Source organism: Spea bombifrons, chromosome 10 (genome assembly GCF_027358695.1).
Source record: "Spea bombifrons isolate aSpeBom1 chromosome 10, aSpeBom1.2.pri, whole genome shotgun sequence".
Classification (NCBI taxonomy): Eukaryota; Metazoa; Chordata; class Amphibia; order Anura; family Pelobatidae; genus Spea; species Spea bombifrons.
In genome coordinates, this window is record NC_071096.1 from 20131757 (window position 1) to 20146876 (window position 15120).

Sequence of the window (15120 nt, forward strand, 5' to 3'; positions counted from 1 at the left end):
CACTCTGCATATTAATAATGCTGCATATTGTTGTGAATTTTGGACAGGTTGAGCCATATTTTCTCACAATGAAAAATTAACGTGGCCCACTGCAGTGTATAAGCCCATCTGTATACGTGTATACACAATAAAAAAATTTTCTTGAAGTTAGTTTTTGATTTATTTAAATGTTTTAAACACTGTTGCATCATCTGTGTTCAAAAAATATACTAGACATACAAGAAAGGAATGTGTTTAGAGTGTAAGAACACTTAATTATTAGTTATTTTTATTTTTTAAGGTCTTTGCTGGAAAAGGATATCACTCTGTCATCTGATGGCTTCCAGAAGAAGATTAATGCATCTCTTGTTCACATTAATAATGCCCTAAAATATCTAATGCGCTTATTTCTTGTGGAGGACCTCATAGATTCACTCAAGGTAACTTTGATAGCCTATATTACAACAGACTAAATCATTACCAAATTATTATTATTATCTTTTATTTATATAGCGCCAACAGTTTACGCAGCGCTTAATACAATACATATATTCAAGGGATATGACAAGACAAGAATTGACAGACTAAGACAAACCGATACATTTGGTGGAGAGAGCCCTGCTCGCAAGCTTACAATCTAGAGGGAAAATGGGGTGATAAACATAAGGCATAGAGAAAGGGTGAGAGGTATTGTGGGGGTATCAATGACAAGGATGTTCTAGCAGCTAAGATGGTATGCTTCTCTGAAGAAGTGGGTTTTTAGATGTTTCTTGAATGTCGGGAGGGAGGGTGAATTCTGAAGGTTCCTTGGGAGCAGATTCCAGAGATATGGGGCAGTTCGAGTGAAATCTTGTAGACGGGAAAAGGAAGAGGTGATGAGTGAGGAGGCGAGCCTTAGTCCATGGGAGGAACGTAGGGATCGAGTAGGAGAGTATTTGCTAATGAGGTCAGAAATGTACGGAGGAGCAGTATTGTGGATGGCCTTATATGTCAGTACCAGGATCTTAAATTTAATTCTAAAGGTAATCGGAAGCCAGTGGAGGGTTTCACAGAGGGGGGAAGCAGAAGAGGAGCGACGTGCAAGGAAGATGAGCCTAGCAGCGGCATTAAGGATAGACTGTAGTGGAGAGAGTCGAGACAGTGGAATGCCAACCAGAAGAGTGTTGCAGTAGTCAAGACGGGAAATGATAAGTGAATGAACCAGAGTTTTTGTGGATTCTTGGGTGAGGAATGGGCGGATACGAGAGATGTTTTTTAGGTGCAGGCGGCAGGATCTGGCGAGGGACTGAATGTGAGGGATGAAGGAGAGGTTTGAGTCAAGGATGACCCCAAGGCATCGGGCCTGGTTAGTAGGAGAGATAGTTGTGTTGTTAATGGTGATAGAGAATTCAGGGAGTGGAGTGGAGATGGAGGGAGGGAAGATAATGAGTTCTGTTTTAGAAAGATTAAGTTTCAGGTAGTGTTGTGACATCCATGAAGAAATAGCAGACAAGCAGCTGGTGATCCGGGACATGAGAGATGGAGAGAGATCAGGAGAAGACAGATTTGGGTATCATCTGCATATAGATGATACTGGAGGCCAAATGAGTTGATTAGTTTGCCAAGAGAGGAAGTATAAAGAGAGAACAGCAGAGGGCCAAGGACTGAACCTTGGGGGACACCAACCGAAAGTGGAAGGGGCGATGATGTGTTGCCTGAGAAGTTGACAGAGAAGGAACGGTTAGACAGATATGAGGAGATCCAGGAGAGAGCTGTATCTCGAATGCCTATAGAAGCAAGTGAGTCAAGAAGAAGGTGGTGATCAACAGTATCGAAAGCAGCAGAGAGATCCAGTAGAATTAGAATAGAGTAGTGACCTTTAGCTTTGGCAGAGAGCAAGTCATTGGAGACTTTTGTTAGAGCTGTTTCAGTAGAGTGAAGGGGTTTGAAACCAGACTGTAGAGGGTCAAGGAGGGAATTAGAGGAGAGGAAGTTAGTGAGGGGATTGTACACAATCCGTTCAAGCAGCTTAGAGGTAAAAGGAAGCAGAGAGATAGGGCGGTAGTTAGTTACTTTATAATAAAGTATCTTGACTCCTGCAGTTTTTTTTCTTTTTTCAAATATTTTTTCCCTCCAGTCAGGGGCTGGGTAATGGTTGATTTTAAAGGGGGGGGGGTTAATTAATAAGCATGTTTAACATTTGTATATAGGAGTAAGGATGGAGAAATAGGATTCAAGATATAAATGGTATATATTTTCTTTGACAGTCCTCCTATTTACTTTAGCTGACCCGAGGACAGGTTTTGGTTTTTCCTAATTTCGGTCCTAATTCTTCAGACGGGGCTAGTCAGCACAGAGAATCACCAATACAAACTTTATTATGCCTTATAAGCGGTCGTATAACTATTGCAATCAATGGATCGGTTAACTAGGCAAGAATGTTTCTTTTGGTTACTTATTACCATATTTGAATATTAATTTAGAAAAAAAGAAAACCCCTGAATATAAGACTACCCTATGCGCACAGACAACCTCTGCTGCTGTTGTTCGGTACTTCCGCCAGCGCTGCGGGGGATCTGGATCTTAGTCTTATAGTCAGACCTCCATTTGCTCTGAAAAAAACATTGTCTTATAATCGAGCAAATGCGGTACGTTTCAAATCACATTTCACACGTAACCTGGTGGTGGAGATACCTGACCAGGTTTTATAGGGGCCAGTTTATTTCAGTAAGACGCCTATTCTGGAATACCAGAAATTACCCTTTTGTGAGACTGCTGGATGGAAGTTATGGTACGTCAGAATTTTCTGTTTATAGAGTCTGATAACCTTCCTTTGAACAATTAGTGATAAGACTTCTTGGTGTCTCCTTTATACACTGTATAACATTGATTATATGAGCAGAATGAACTTCTCATTCTTTGTTTCCTTTTCAGCTTGCCCTTCTTATGTGGCTGATGACCTACGTAGGAGCTGTATTTAATGGGATCACGCTACTCATCCTTGGTAAGAGAATTTACCTTAGAATTTACATTCATGCAGCCATACTTGAGGTATAGTATGTAGTAAACCAGAAATTGGCCTCAGCTCTTTGATAAGAAATTTTATTTCTGTCTCAGATAAACCAGCACTATTGACCAATTAAAGGCACTTGTCCTGGATGCTTAAAGTTAAAAAAGAAAAAAAAACTTGAGGGAGTGATTAAAAAAAAAAATTCAAATAGCAGTTGTATTCTGTATTAACAGTGTGTTACATTTTGGAAATTACTCTGAGCATTGCAGCAAATTAAACCGTAGCTCGGACTTTAAAGACGCTTTCTCGGTTTGTATGACAACAGCCTTTCAGTGTGCCTGATTTTTAGGCCATTTACTCACGTGGATTGTGAGTAAATGATTTCGGGGAAAGTTTAGGCATTTAAAAGTACTAGAAGTTTTTCACACACTGGATTTAGTGACATAAGTGCCAGCAATGTAGATGGAACGGTACCTTATTTTGATGCTAGTGGAGAAGTTTATTTTTTGTTTATTCAGTTAGCAATAACACCTATATCTAAAATGAAATGCTGAACTTCAGAGCTGCGGACCACATCAAGGCCCATCTGAATTCTAGAAGTAGTTTTTTCTTTTTTCTTTCCACAGAGAGCTTAGAGACTGGACATTTAAAGTTGGCTATTTCGCTAGTAAATGTATAGTTGGACAGCAAACCTAACAAAATCCATATGTAAAATATTAGCCTTGGTGAAATGTCACCTTGTCTCACAAATGCACTAAAATAACTAGTAGGAAGATAGTTGATATCTGGATGCATGTAAAAAGCCATCCCATTTGAAGCAGTACAAGACAGAAAGGCACCTAGTGCTTCAAGTATGCACCTGATGCAAAGAGTTATCACTTTATATACTACAATTTGACCTTGGTGTGTGAGTGGGTTGTGCCTAGTAGAGTACACCTTAACCCCAAACCTATTCACCTCCAAAACTTTACTGGCTGCCACCACCAAGCTCCATTTAAGGTTTTAAAAATATTTAAGGAGGCTTTGATAGCCTCAAACTATAGAATAACACAGTTTATTTAAAAAATGTAAAACTTCCAAATTTGGATAACGGTAACTTGATAACTCTATGCTAAACTTTGAGCTTAAAATTAGAGCGCAAAGACAGAGCTTAAACAAAAATAGTGGGTACAGAGATAAAATAATGAATGGGAATGTCCAGATGTTCATATGATGTCTGCAGTGTCACTTTAAATATAAAGGAACAACTAACAGGTGGCAAAATAAAGTCAAAACCTTCTTCTTAGGAGTGGCAGTTAATCTCTGAAAACTAAAGAAAATATGGGAAGGTAGTATAGTTGCTCTATAATTAAAGGTTTGTTACCCCCGCTTATTACTTATGAAAGTAATAGTGCATCTTGACATATCACTTTTTGTGTTTTGCAGGGGTGCTGGTTGCTTTTACTGCCCCCATAGTCTATGAGAAATACAAGGTAAGTGAAACCTGAAAGTGGCATAATCCTACAGTACTGACACACCTTTTAACAAAACTAAATTGCCATTTTTTTATCTACAGTTAAATCCTTTTCTCATACACCTGTTGTCAATGCAGGACCAGTGGGTCATATCCAGTGGAGCCAGGAAGAAACAAAATACTTTTTGCTCCTCACTCACTATAGATATAACACTTTCTTAAGAAGCTCCATTTTTTATCTCTTTTTGTATTTATCTGTCTTATGCTTGTCTGCCCAAATGGTAAAGACTTTTCACCTGCATGCTAGACAGCTAATCTAACAACTCCACCAGCATCCTCCCTCCTCTTTTTCTTTACTATAGGCAGTGATCAGATTCAAATTTTAATTACATTTTTCTGTTAGAGATGCCGTTCCCACTGTGGAAAGTGAGTAGAGGCTAGCTGACGGGCAGTCTCATTACTCTACAGAAATATATATTTAGCATTGAGAGTGCTGTTGAGTAGGAGATACGAGGCTGGTCTCCTGAGCCCAGTTAGTCTGCTACATAGTTGGCATTCTAGTGGTAAACACAGCTCATGTCGGGTTTATCCTCTGATCTAGCCTGTACGTTTACTCTATTGGAGGTCATGGCATTTTTGCCCCTCTCATACACACGGTTGAATTACCCCAAACCATAGAGACATGACAGCTTGGCTCTTTCAACACGTTTCCTTACTTATCTCATTATTGAGTACCAGAAAGCCAGATACGCCCAGAAAATTTATTTGTTGCTTCTGCCAGCATAGGAACCACATCTTTATCATAAGCCCCCATAGAGCTTTTGGAGTTTATCCTGCCTTTCTCTTCTCATTTCCTAAACATCACCTGAGCTGCCTGAAAACAGGCAGCATGTGCATCTGTAGTAGATGGAGAAGCTTCTATCTTGCCTCCGGTGGTGACCTAGGATATACCTTTCCGCTTTTCCTGCACTAATTAAAGTCCTAGGAGAAAATTTATATAACCGTTAAACAGCATTTTCCTTTTGCCAGCCTATATCTATTGAGCGGCAAGAACATTTATTTTGTCCTGCTTCCAGTGTTAATGTAAGACAGGGCTCAACAAATCCCGGTTGCCATGGCGACAGAGAATTTTGTCCTGGCACCTAGGTGTTTGTCAGCCTGTTACATTCACAAAAAAGGATTCTGGGCAGACAGCACAGCCGCCCCCAAGCCTGTGATCACTCCCACGGAGTGATCCTGTAGGCTAAAAACGCGGTTGCAGGAAAACCAGCAATCGCGTTTTCAGCTGCCAGAGGCAGCTTCAGGGAAGGGGGTGATGTGTTAATTGACACAACATCCCCCTGCCGCCTGATCGCTCCATGAGAGCGACAGTGCAGCGTTAACCCCTTCAATGCCGCGGTCGCGGCATTTAGGGGTTAATTCCCGTTTTGTAGGGGGCTCTGCTGCTGGTGGTCTGCCTGGAAGCCCAGGCAGACCAGCAACAGCAAAAACGAGCCCCCACAAGCCCTTTGACTCCTGTAGGCATGGAAGCCTACAGCAGTCATCAGAGACTCCCCCCTGCAATGGCTGGTCTATAGACCAGCAATTGCGTCCCAGCTTCCAGAGGCAGCTTCAGGGACAGGGGAGAGGGTTCTTCGGTCTCCACATGAGTGTGGACACCAGCCCCAACCCCCCCTGCTGCCTGATCGCTCCCTGAGAGTGACAGTGCAGCGTTAACCCCTTCAAAGCCACAATTGTGTATGACACATTCATGGCATTGCAGGGGTTAACATTTGTCCCCACAAGCTTGTGGGGACTAAATATCAGGCAATGCTATGCTCCAATGGAACATCAGCATTGAAAGAGTAAAATTTAAAAAAAAAAAAAAAAAAAAAAACAAACAGCACTGACCTGAAAGTCCAGGGTGCTTCCAGGTCAAATGTTGTGATTTTAGTAAGTGGGCTGATGATCAGATCACTCCTGACCAAATGTTAGTTTAAAAAAAAAATCCGGGCTCCTAACTTTTTTTTAGCTGGCGCCTAGATTTACAACAAATTTGTCAAGCCCTGATGTAAGAACATAACCCTTACTTGTGGTCAGGGCTTACATTATAGTTAAGATACTGTGTAAGTAGGAGACTGGAGCATTAGACGGTATGATGTGTGGAAGAAATGTGTTGCATTGTGGTGATAAACTAGGTGGTTTACCATGGGGTTAATTAACCCCTTCGCGACCTTTGCCGGTTCAGGACCGTCATGACATGAAGGTCGCTAAATGACCTTTGACGGTCCTGAACCGTCATAAAATAAAATAAGCTTAGAAAGTGATCAACGATCACTTTCTTCGCTTAAACGGCGTTACTGTAATGCCTCGATGTCGAGGCATTCAGTAACGCCGAGATCGGCATCGGGGGCCATGTCTGGCCCCTCCCCGGGGCGTCAACAGCCGCCATACATTGTATGGCGGCGGACGCCCGTTTTAAAAGCGTTTAGGAGGTGATCGACGATCGCCTCCTAAACTTAAATGGTGTCGCTGGAATGCCTCGATCAGGAGGCATCCAGCGACACCAAACACTTACCTTTGGATGGGCTGTGACCGCTCCGGAGAGCGGTCACAGCCGCAGCTGCCGGTGATCTTCGCCATCAAGCAAGATGGCGGCGGCCCGGGAAAATAAACAATAAAGATGATAGCGTTAGCTAGACGGTCTCCAGACCCTCTAGAGAACTCTGGCTCCACTTGCAGGTTGAATACAGGTACTGCATTCAACCATGCAAGTCAATGGAGCCCAGCTTTCTAATCACTATGTGATTAGTAAAATATTCAAAAAAAAATAAAAAAAAATAAAAAATGGAAAAAAAATAAAAAAAAAATGTGCTAACATTTAAAAATAATTATGCACTGATGTCACTAGATGAACCATCCAGTACATTGCAAAATGTGTAAAAAAAAAATATAAAAAATAAAATAAAATAAAAAAATAAAGTTTATTATTTTGAGCAAGTGCTAAAATTTCTCAAAAATCTCAACAAAGAGTTAAAATAAAAGCACTTCAAATACCCAAGGGGTGTCTAATATATAAAAAGAATGGCTGATGGGGTAAATTGGAGTGGCCAAGCTCAAAGATAGGGCATAGGTACAGACTGACCAAAATGGAGAAAAAAAGCGCACTTCCCAAATGTGGCATTTTAAATCTCAAACAACCCGACAAACCCATGCATGTCGGGTATCACTGCACTCAGGAGATGTTCCTGAACACACATTGGGGTGTTGTTTGACAGTGGCATATACCAGAACCTGTATATCTATAACTAAAGTACAATTTGTGTGGAAAAAAAATACTATTACAAAGTTTGACAAAGTGTAGTTCTATAATTGGTGCATGGAAAGGGTTAAAATAACAGCATTTGGAATACCCTGGGGTGTCTAGTTTTCAAAAATATATGGTTTGAATGGGTTAAATTGAGTTAACCCGCTTCAAAGATATTCCAAAGAGGAGATGGAGGCAGAATGACCAAATGACCACCTGGATTACGCATGCCCCAAAAGTAGCCTTTTACCAGCCAAACAATCTGACAAACCCATGCATGTGGGGTATCGCTGTACTCAGGAGATGTTCCTGAACACATATTGGGGGGTTGTTTTACAGTGACATATATCAGGACCTGTATATCTATAACTAAAGTACAATTTGTGTGATAAAAAAAATGACTATTACAAAGTTTGACAAAGTGTAGTTCTATAATTGGTGCATGGAAAGGGTTAAAATAACAGCATTTGGAATACCCTGGGGTGTCTAGTTTTCAAAAATATATGGTTTGAGGGGGTTAAATTGAGTTAACTGGCTTCAAAGATCTTCCAAAGAGGAGATGGAGGCAGAATGACCAGATTTGTTAAAAAAGATTTGGAAATCATAAAACGCTGCTTGTACTTATTGCCCTATAACTTACAAAAAACAGCAAAAAAACATAAAAACATTGGGTATTTCTAAACTCAGGACAAGTAGTAGAATCTATTTAGCTAGTTTTTTTTACTTGCTTTTTTAGGTGAGTGAAAGATTTTTCAAATAAAAGTCATAAAATGTGTTTTTTTTCAATTTTTCACAATGTTTTTTTTATTTTTTTTATAGTAAATAAGATAATACGATCAAAATAATGGTATCCGAAGAAAGCCCATCTTGTCCTGAAAAAAACAATATATAACTTATGTGGGTACACTAAATGGGTGAGGAGAAAATTACAGCTGAACACAAGCACCACAAAAGTGTCAAAACAGCTGCGGTCCCACAGGGTACAAAACGAAAAATGAGCCCGGTCCTTAAGGGGTTAACTAAACTGAATTTCCAGGAGAGTAGTTTCATCTCACTGACTTAACTTTACATTATAAAAGGCGAACCCCAGTGAGCTTTGGTTAAGAATAATTTGGGTGGGCTTTTACCAGTTGACCTATGCATTATGAAGCACCAGCTCAGCCATTGTTGAAATTTGCTTGTGATAGATAGATAGCGAATAGTGAAATCAAACATGCATATGCTGTTAACCCCAGCTTTAGTGAATAACCCCCAATGGACCCACAAGAAAAGTTTTTAAAGGGGCACTAATTCACTTTAATGCATACGAAAGCTGCACAGCTTTTGTGGTAGTTTGGCAAATTTATGGAGGGGTTCTGTAGATATCTCCCTGCATGTGATATACTCTGGTCCAGTAACCTGCACTGGCTTGGAGAACAATTTAGCCAGGGGTTACATTAGTCCCTCGCACATGTGTGCAGTTAGTGTTTTCATTGATTTCCAATCAGTGGCAACCAATGCCAGACTACGGAGTAGGGCTGCAACTTCTAAATCAGTTTTTTTGTTTTTTGTTTTACTTTTGAAGAAGGCACATTTAACCCCTTAATGACAATTGCCGGTTCTGGCACGGCACGGAAAAACAAGTCGTTTACGACAAATGACGTGCCAAAACCGGCACGTCTTTAAATGGGTGCAGAAAGCGATCTACGTTCGCTTTCTGCACCCAAACGGCGTTGCTGTAATGCCTCTACCTCGAGGCATGCAGCAACGCCACGATCGGCACCAGGGGCCACGTCTGGCCCCCGCCCGGGCCGACACCCGTTTTAAAAGCGTTTAAGAGGCGATCAGCGATCACCTCCTAAACTTAAATGGTGTCGCTGGAATGCCTCGATCAGGAGGCATCCAGCGACACCAAACACTTACCTCTGGATGGACTGTGACCCGGGAAAAAAAACAATAAAGATGAAAAAGTTCGCTAGACGGTCTCCAGACCCTCTAGAGAACTCTGGCTCCACTTGCAGGTTGAATACAGGTACTGCATTCAACCATGCAAGTCAATGGAGCCCAGCTTTCTAATCACAGTGTGATTAGTAAAAAATAAAATTAATAATAATTAGAAAAAAATAGTAAAAAAAAAACAGTAAAATGTAAAAATAATTTCCCACTGATGTCACTATCAGGGGAACCTTCAAGTTGAAAAATTTTTTTTACATTTACAAGTCCTAAAATTAGCACATTAGCTTAAAACAATTCTCGCATGGAAAGAGTTAAAATACTGGCATATTAAATGCCCATGGGGTGTCTACTTTTAAAAAAAAAGTATGATTTGATGGGGTAAATTGAATTGGCCGGGTTCAACAATGTCCCAATTAACATGGGGGGAAGGATGGCCACACATCTAATTTCTAATTAGAAAAATGCACACATACCAAATGTGGCCTTTTAGTTCCCCCAAAAAATGACAAACCCATGCATGTGGGGTATCGCTGTACTCAGGAGATGTTGCTGAACACATATTGGGGTGTCGTGTGACAGTGGCATAAACCAGGAGCTGTAAATTCATACATAACATAGGTGTGTGGGGGAAAAATACACACAAAAGAATACTACTGCAAACTTTGAAAAAATTCTGGTGGTAAAATGTGTGCATGCAAAGAGTTAAAATACCAGCATTTAAAATACCCTTGTGTGTCTAGTTTTCAAAAATATATGGTTTTGTGATAGTGACATATACGAGGACCTTTTAATTCATACCTGAAGTAAAATGTGTGTGAAAAAACAAATGCAAAAAAATGACTACCACAAAGTTTGACAAAGACTGGTGGTAGATATGGTGCATGGAAAGAGTTAAAATACTAGCACTTGAAATACCCTGGGGTGCCTAGTTTTCAAAAATATATGGCTTTATTGGGCATACTGAAATGGCCCGGCTCAAAGATGTACCAAATAGGGCATGGGCAGCTGATCGCCAAACGCCAAAGTTCAACATTGAAAATGCGCATGCCCCAAATCTGGCCCTTTTGCCCCCAAACAGCCAGGCAAAATCATTCATGTGAGGTTTCGCTGTACTCAAGAGATGTTGCTAAACACATATTGTCTAGTTTTCAAAAATATATGGTTTTGTGATAGTGACGAGGGCCTTTTAATTCATACCTGAAGTAAAATGTGTGTGAAAAAACAAATGCAAAAAAAATTACTACCATAAAGTTTGACAAACGCTGATGGTAGAATTAGTGCTTGGAAAGGGTTAAAATACTAGCATTTGGAATACCCTGGGCTGTCTAGTTTTCAAAAATATATGACTTGATGGGGTAAATTGCATTGGCCGGCTTCAAAGATACCCGAAATGGCACATGGGGGGAAGAATTACCAGATTTGGAAAAAATGGCTTTGAAATAGCAAAACGCTACCTGTACTTATTGCCCCATAATGTGTAGAAGAAAAGCAAAAAAAACATAAAAACATTGGGTATTTCTAAACTCAGGACAAACAGTAGAATCTATTTAGCAGGTTTTTTCATTACCTTTTATAGATGAGTAAAAGATTTTTCAACTAAAAGTTAGAAAGTCATTTTTTTCTAAATTTTTCACCATATTTTATACTTTTTTAATAGTAAATAATATGATACAAACAATGTCATCTAAAGAAAGCCCTTCTTGTCCTGAAAAAAACAATATATAATGTGTGTGGGTTCAGTAAACTTGAAAGAAGAAAATTACAGCTAAAAACGAGCAGCGCAGAAATGTTAAAACGGCCATTGTCACGAAGGGTACAAAAAGTAAAATCAGCCTTTGTCACAAGGGGGCTAAAGTTCCCAGAGTGTGTTTAACATTAAAAACAAAGTTTGTATTTTACCTACTGCCCCATTCCTAATTATCTTGCACGTGTCTTTCCAACTTGCAGGTTCAAATTGACCATTATGTATCGCTGGTCCATAACCAAGTGAAATCCATAACAGAAAAGTAAGTACCAATCATAGACAAGGGACAGGCTGAAATCGTTTCTGGGAGCAACATAGGAATAAACATTAACTACTAAGCAGAGTATGTCATAGTAACTGTGAATAACTTTCAAAATGGTACTTAATGCACCGATAACAACTCTTACCTCTTCCTTGCAGGATTCAGGCCAAGCTCCCAGGAGCATTGAAGAAGAAGGCAGAATAAAGAAGCAAGATTACGGGGGGAGGGTTGGGAGGGTCATAACAGTGTAAACACTGGCTATGTTGTACCTTGTTACTACTTGCTAAAGTGGCTGCCTTTATGTAGCGGACAGGATTTTTTTGTATACATATGATTGTATACATGTGTACGCAGTTTCCCTCTCGGAGAAAAAGAACGTGATGTTTGCACCTGAGTCATGCACAGTAAGAAGGTGTTCCTGCTTCTATAAACACTGGATAAACGAGAGGGACCCTGCAACACATAGCTCTTTCCTGCATCTGTCACTGTAACACTCAGCTCTCACACCAAAACATAGGACAGCACTCTACTCCACCTAGATCCCATGTTTGACTGTTGAACAAGTTTCCCTTCGCATCTTTAACCTATTCTTATTTCTCTCATTAGTACTGTCCTACTCTTGTTTCTCCACTTTAGATCAATAATAGACTATTGATCTACTTTGGTCTTGTTACTCTAATTGCTGTATTTTGCACTTGAACCCTTCATGAATTTTCTTTCAGGCTTCACTTGTTACCCCAGCCTACTCTAACCAGTTATAGCTCCTCCTGTATAGGAAGGGATGTGGCTTTAAGAATTAATGCATTCACTTTAATTGATACCTGTTAACCACAATACCTGTTTGAGATCACAGAACATTCTGCTATTGGGTATTTATATTGACATTTAAATTGTATAACTGGAATACAGAATAAATCTATCACTAGAGCATTGCCAGATATGAACACTTCTAGAGACCCCAAATAAGCCTTGTGGGCAGCTGTATGCCCTCTCTGTTACCGATCATTCCTTCCCCCACTGCTTTTTTGTAGGAGATTGATTTATGCCACCTTACACACACATATTTTCCATGACCATGTACATAGAAGTTTCTTTTTATCAAAGTCTGAATATTATCTGTTTTATTCCGAGGCAAGGAAATAGATGGAAAATACACTTTTTTATTGTAGAACAAGCAATCTAACTTGGCACAAATCTCTATTCAAGTTCTCTAAAGTTTGATTTAAAAAGGTGAGGACCATGTATTTAGCATACGATAATCCTTACCTAGATAAAGTGTGTCTCTTGTCATTTTGTATTAGAATTAAATATAAAAGTTATTGCAGGCAAACAAGGATGTTGTGCTTAAATTTGAGTTAGCAAATACTCAGCAGTCATTTACCCTGCACCAGGGGAGGGATGTTTTATTAATGTGATTTTGTGTTGCACTGAGCTTCAACTATTCACAATGTATCAATGCTGTTTAAAGAACTAAATGCTCTATTATTTTAAGACTGAAGAGGTAAAGTAGGCTAATTAAGTACTAATAAGATGGTGAACCAGCTCCTTTGAACTCTGTGTTAGGATTAAAACTTTTTGTTTGTTTCTCCAGGTAAGTGGAACAAAATTCTGTATGTATTTCAAATACATGTGGTATTAAAAGGAGTAGGACATAATAGATTGTGGTGAAATTATTTCTTAAGAACCTTTTAATGCACACACACTGAAACAAAATATATTACGGAAATAGTTTGTGCTTTGAGAGAACAGATTTATTGTTGGAGGCATATGCAAAATTACAATTTTTATTTTTTGTTTATTGCAAAATATACAAAAAGTTCAATTTTAAACATGAAAATCGGTAATCACTTACAATATAGGGAGTACCCAAAAAAATATTTCATGTATTAATAGCTAAATTGTAAATGAAAAAAAATGTATACCTTATTGTCTATTAAACATTACACAAAATGAAGACTAACAAAATGGACTGAAACATATAACTTAACCCTTTAATGACAATTGACGGTACGGGCACGTCACCTCAAAACAAATGGTTAGCGACAATTGACGTGCCAGGACTGCCATGACTTCAAACGGGTGCAGAAAGCGATCTAAGTTTGCTTTCTGCACCAAAACGGTGTTGCTGTAATGCCTCGACGCTCCTGATAATCTGGCTCTACTTGCAGGTTGAATACAGGTACTGCATTCAACCATAGACGTCAATAGAGCCCAGCTGTCTAATCACAACGTGATTAGTAAAAGAAAAGAAAAAATTTCCACTGATGTCACCATCAGGGGAACCTTCAAGTTCCAATTTTTTTTTTTTTTTTTAAAAAAGATAAAAGCTTAACAATTCTCACATGGAAAGAGTTAAAATACTGGCATGTTAAATACCCATAGTGTGTCTACTTTTAAACAATGTATGATTTGAGGGTGTAAATTGAATTGGCCCGGTTCAACAATGTCCCAATTAACATGCGGGGAAGGATGACCACATGTCTAATGTCCAATTAGAAAAATGCACATGCCCCAAATGTGGCCTTTTAGCCCCCTCAAAAACCCAACAAGCCCATGCATCACTGTACGCAGGAGATGTTGCTGAACACATATTGGGGTGTTGTGTGACATATATCAGGAGCTGTAAATTCATACCTAAAGTACATGTGTGGGGAAAAATACACAAAAAAATACTACTGCAAACTTTGAAAAAAATGCTGGTGGTAGAAAGTGTGCATGCCAAGAGTTAAAATACCAGCATTTGAAATACCCTGGGATGTGTAGTTTTCAAAAATATGGTTTTATAGGGCACACTGAATTGGCCAAGCTCAAAGATGTACCAAATAGGGCATGGGAAGTGGATCATCAAATGTCAAAGTTCAACATTGAAAAATGCGCATGCCCCAAATGTGGCCCTTTTGCCCACAAACAGCCAGGCAAACTCATTCATGTGGGGGTATCACTGTACACAGATGTTCCTGAACACGTATTGGGGTGTTGTGTGGCAGTGACGTGTGTGGGGGGTGGAAATGACTACCAAAAAGTTTGGCCAAGACTGATGGTAGAATTAGTGCATGGAAATAGTTGAAATACCCTGGTGTCTAGTTTTAAAAAAATTATACGGTTTGATGGGGTAAATTGCATCAGCCGGCTTCAAAGATACCCGAAATAGCACATGGGGGGAAGAATTACCAGATTTGGAAAAAACGGTTTTGAAATAGCAAAATGCTACCTGTAACGGGTTCACCAAGAGAGCTGTAGTAACTCCCAGAGATCACCCACATCTATCCTGTTGTCCACGACATCACTTCCAGCACCAGTCAGCATGCACACCTTGCAACCCTGCTATGTGTACCCAATAAGAAGCGACAACTATCTTGAATTGAGCACAGCAGGAATGAACAGTTTATTGTTGTTAAAAGTAGACTCATATTCACAGAACTTCATTAACATAAATTAACATTGATAAACAGGTACACGTAGACAACCCAAC

At 39.6% G+C, this 15120-nt stretch overlaps 1 protein-coding gene across 2 annotated transcripts in view; it reads left to right on the forward strand.

Annotated features, from left to right (window-relative positions):
* The window catches only part of RTN3 (reticulon 3), a 30824-nt gene extending 18664 nt beyond the window's left edge, over nucleotides 1-12160 (forward strand). For both annotated transcript variants that reach the window (XM_053448699.1, XM_053448700.1), the window contains exons 4-8: nucleotides 281-419; nucleotides 2893-2962; nucleotides 4394-4440; nucleotides 11590-11648; nucleotides 11807-12160. In XM_053448699.1, the coding sequence (XP_053304674.1) occupies nucleotides 281-419; nucleotides 2893-2962; nucleotides 4394-4440; nucleotides 11590-11648; nucleotides 11807-11852 (361 nt within the window). In that variant the 3' untranslated portion in view covers nucleotides 11853-12160. The remainder of the gene's footprint in view (nucleotides 1-280; nucleotides 420-2892; nucleotides 2963-4393; nucleotides 4441-11589; nucleotides 11649-11806) is intronic.
* Nucleotides 12161-15120: the final 2960 nt, after the last annotated feature.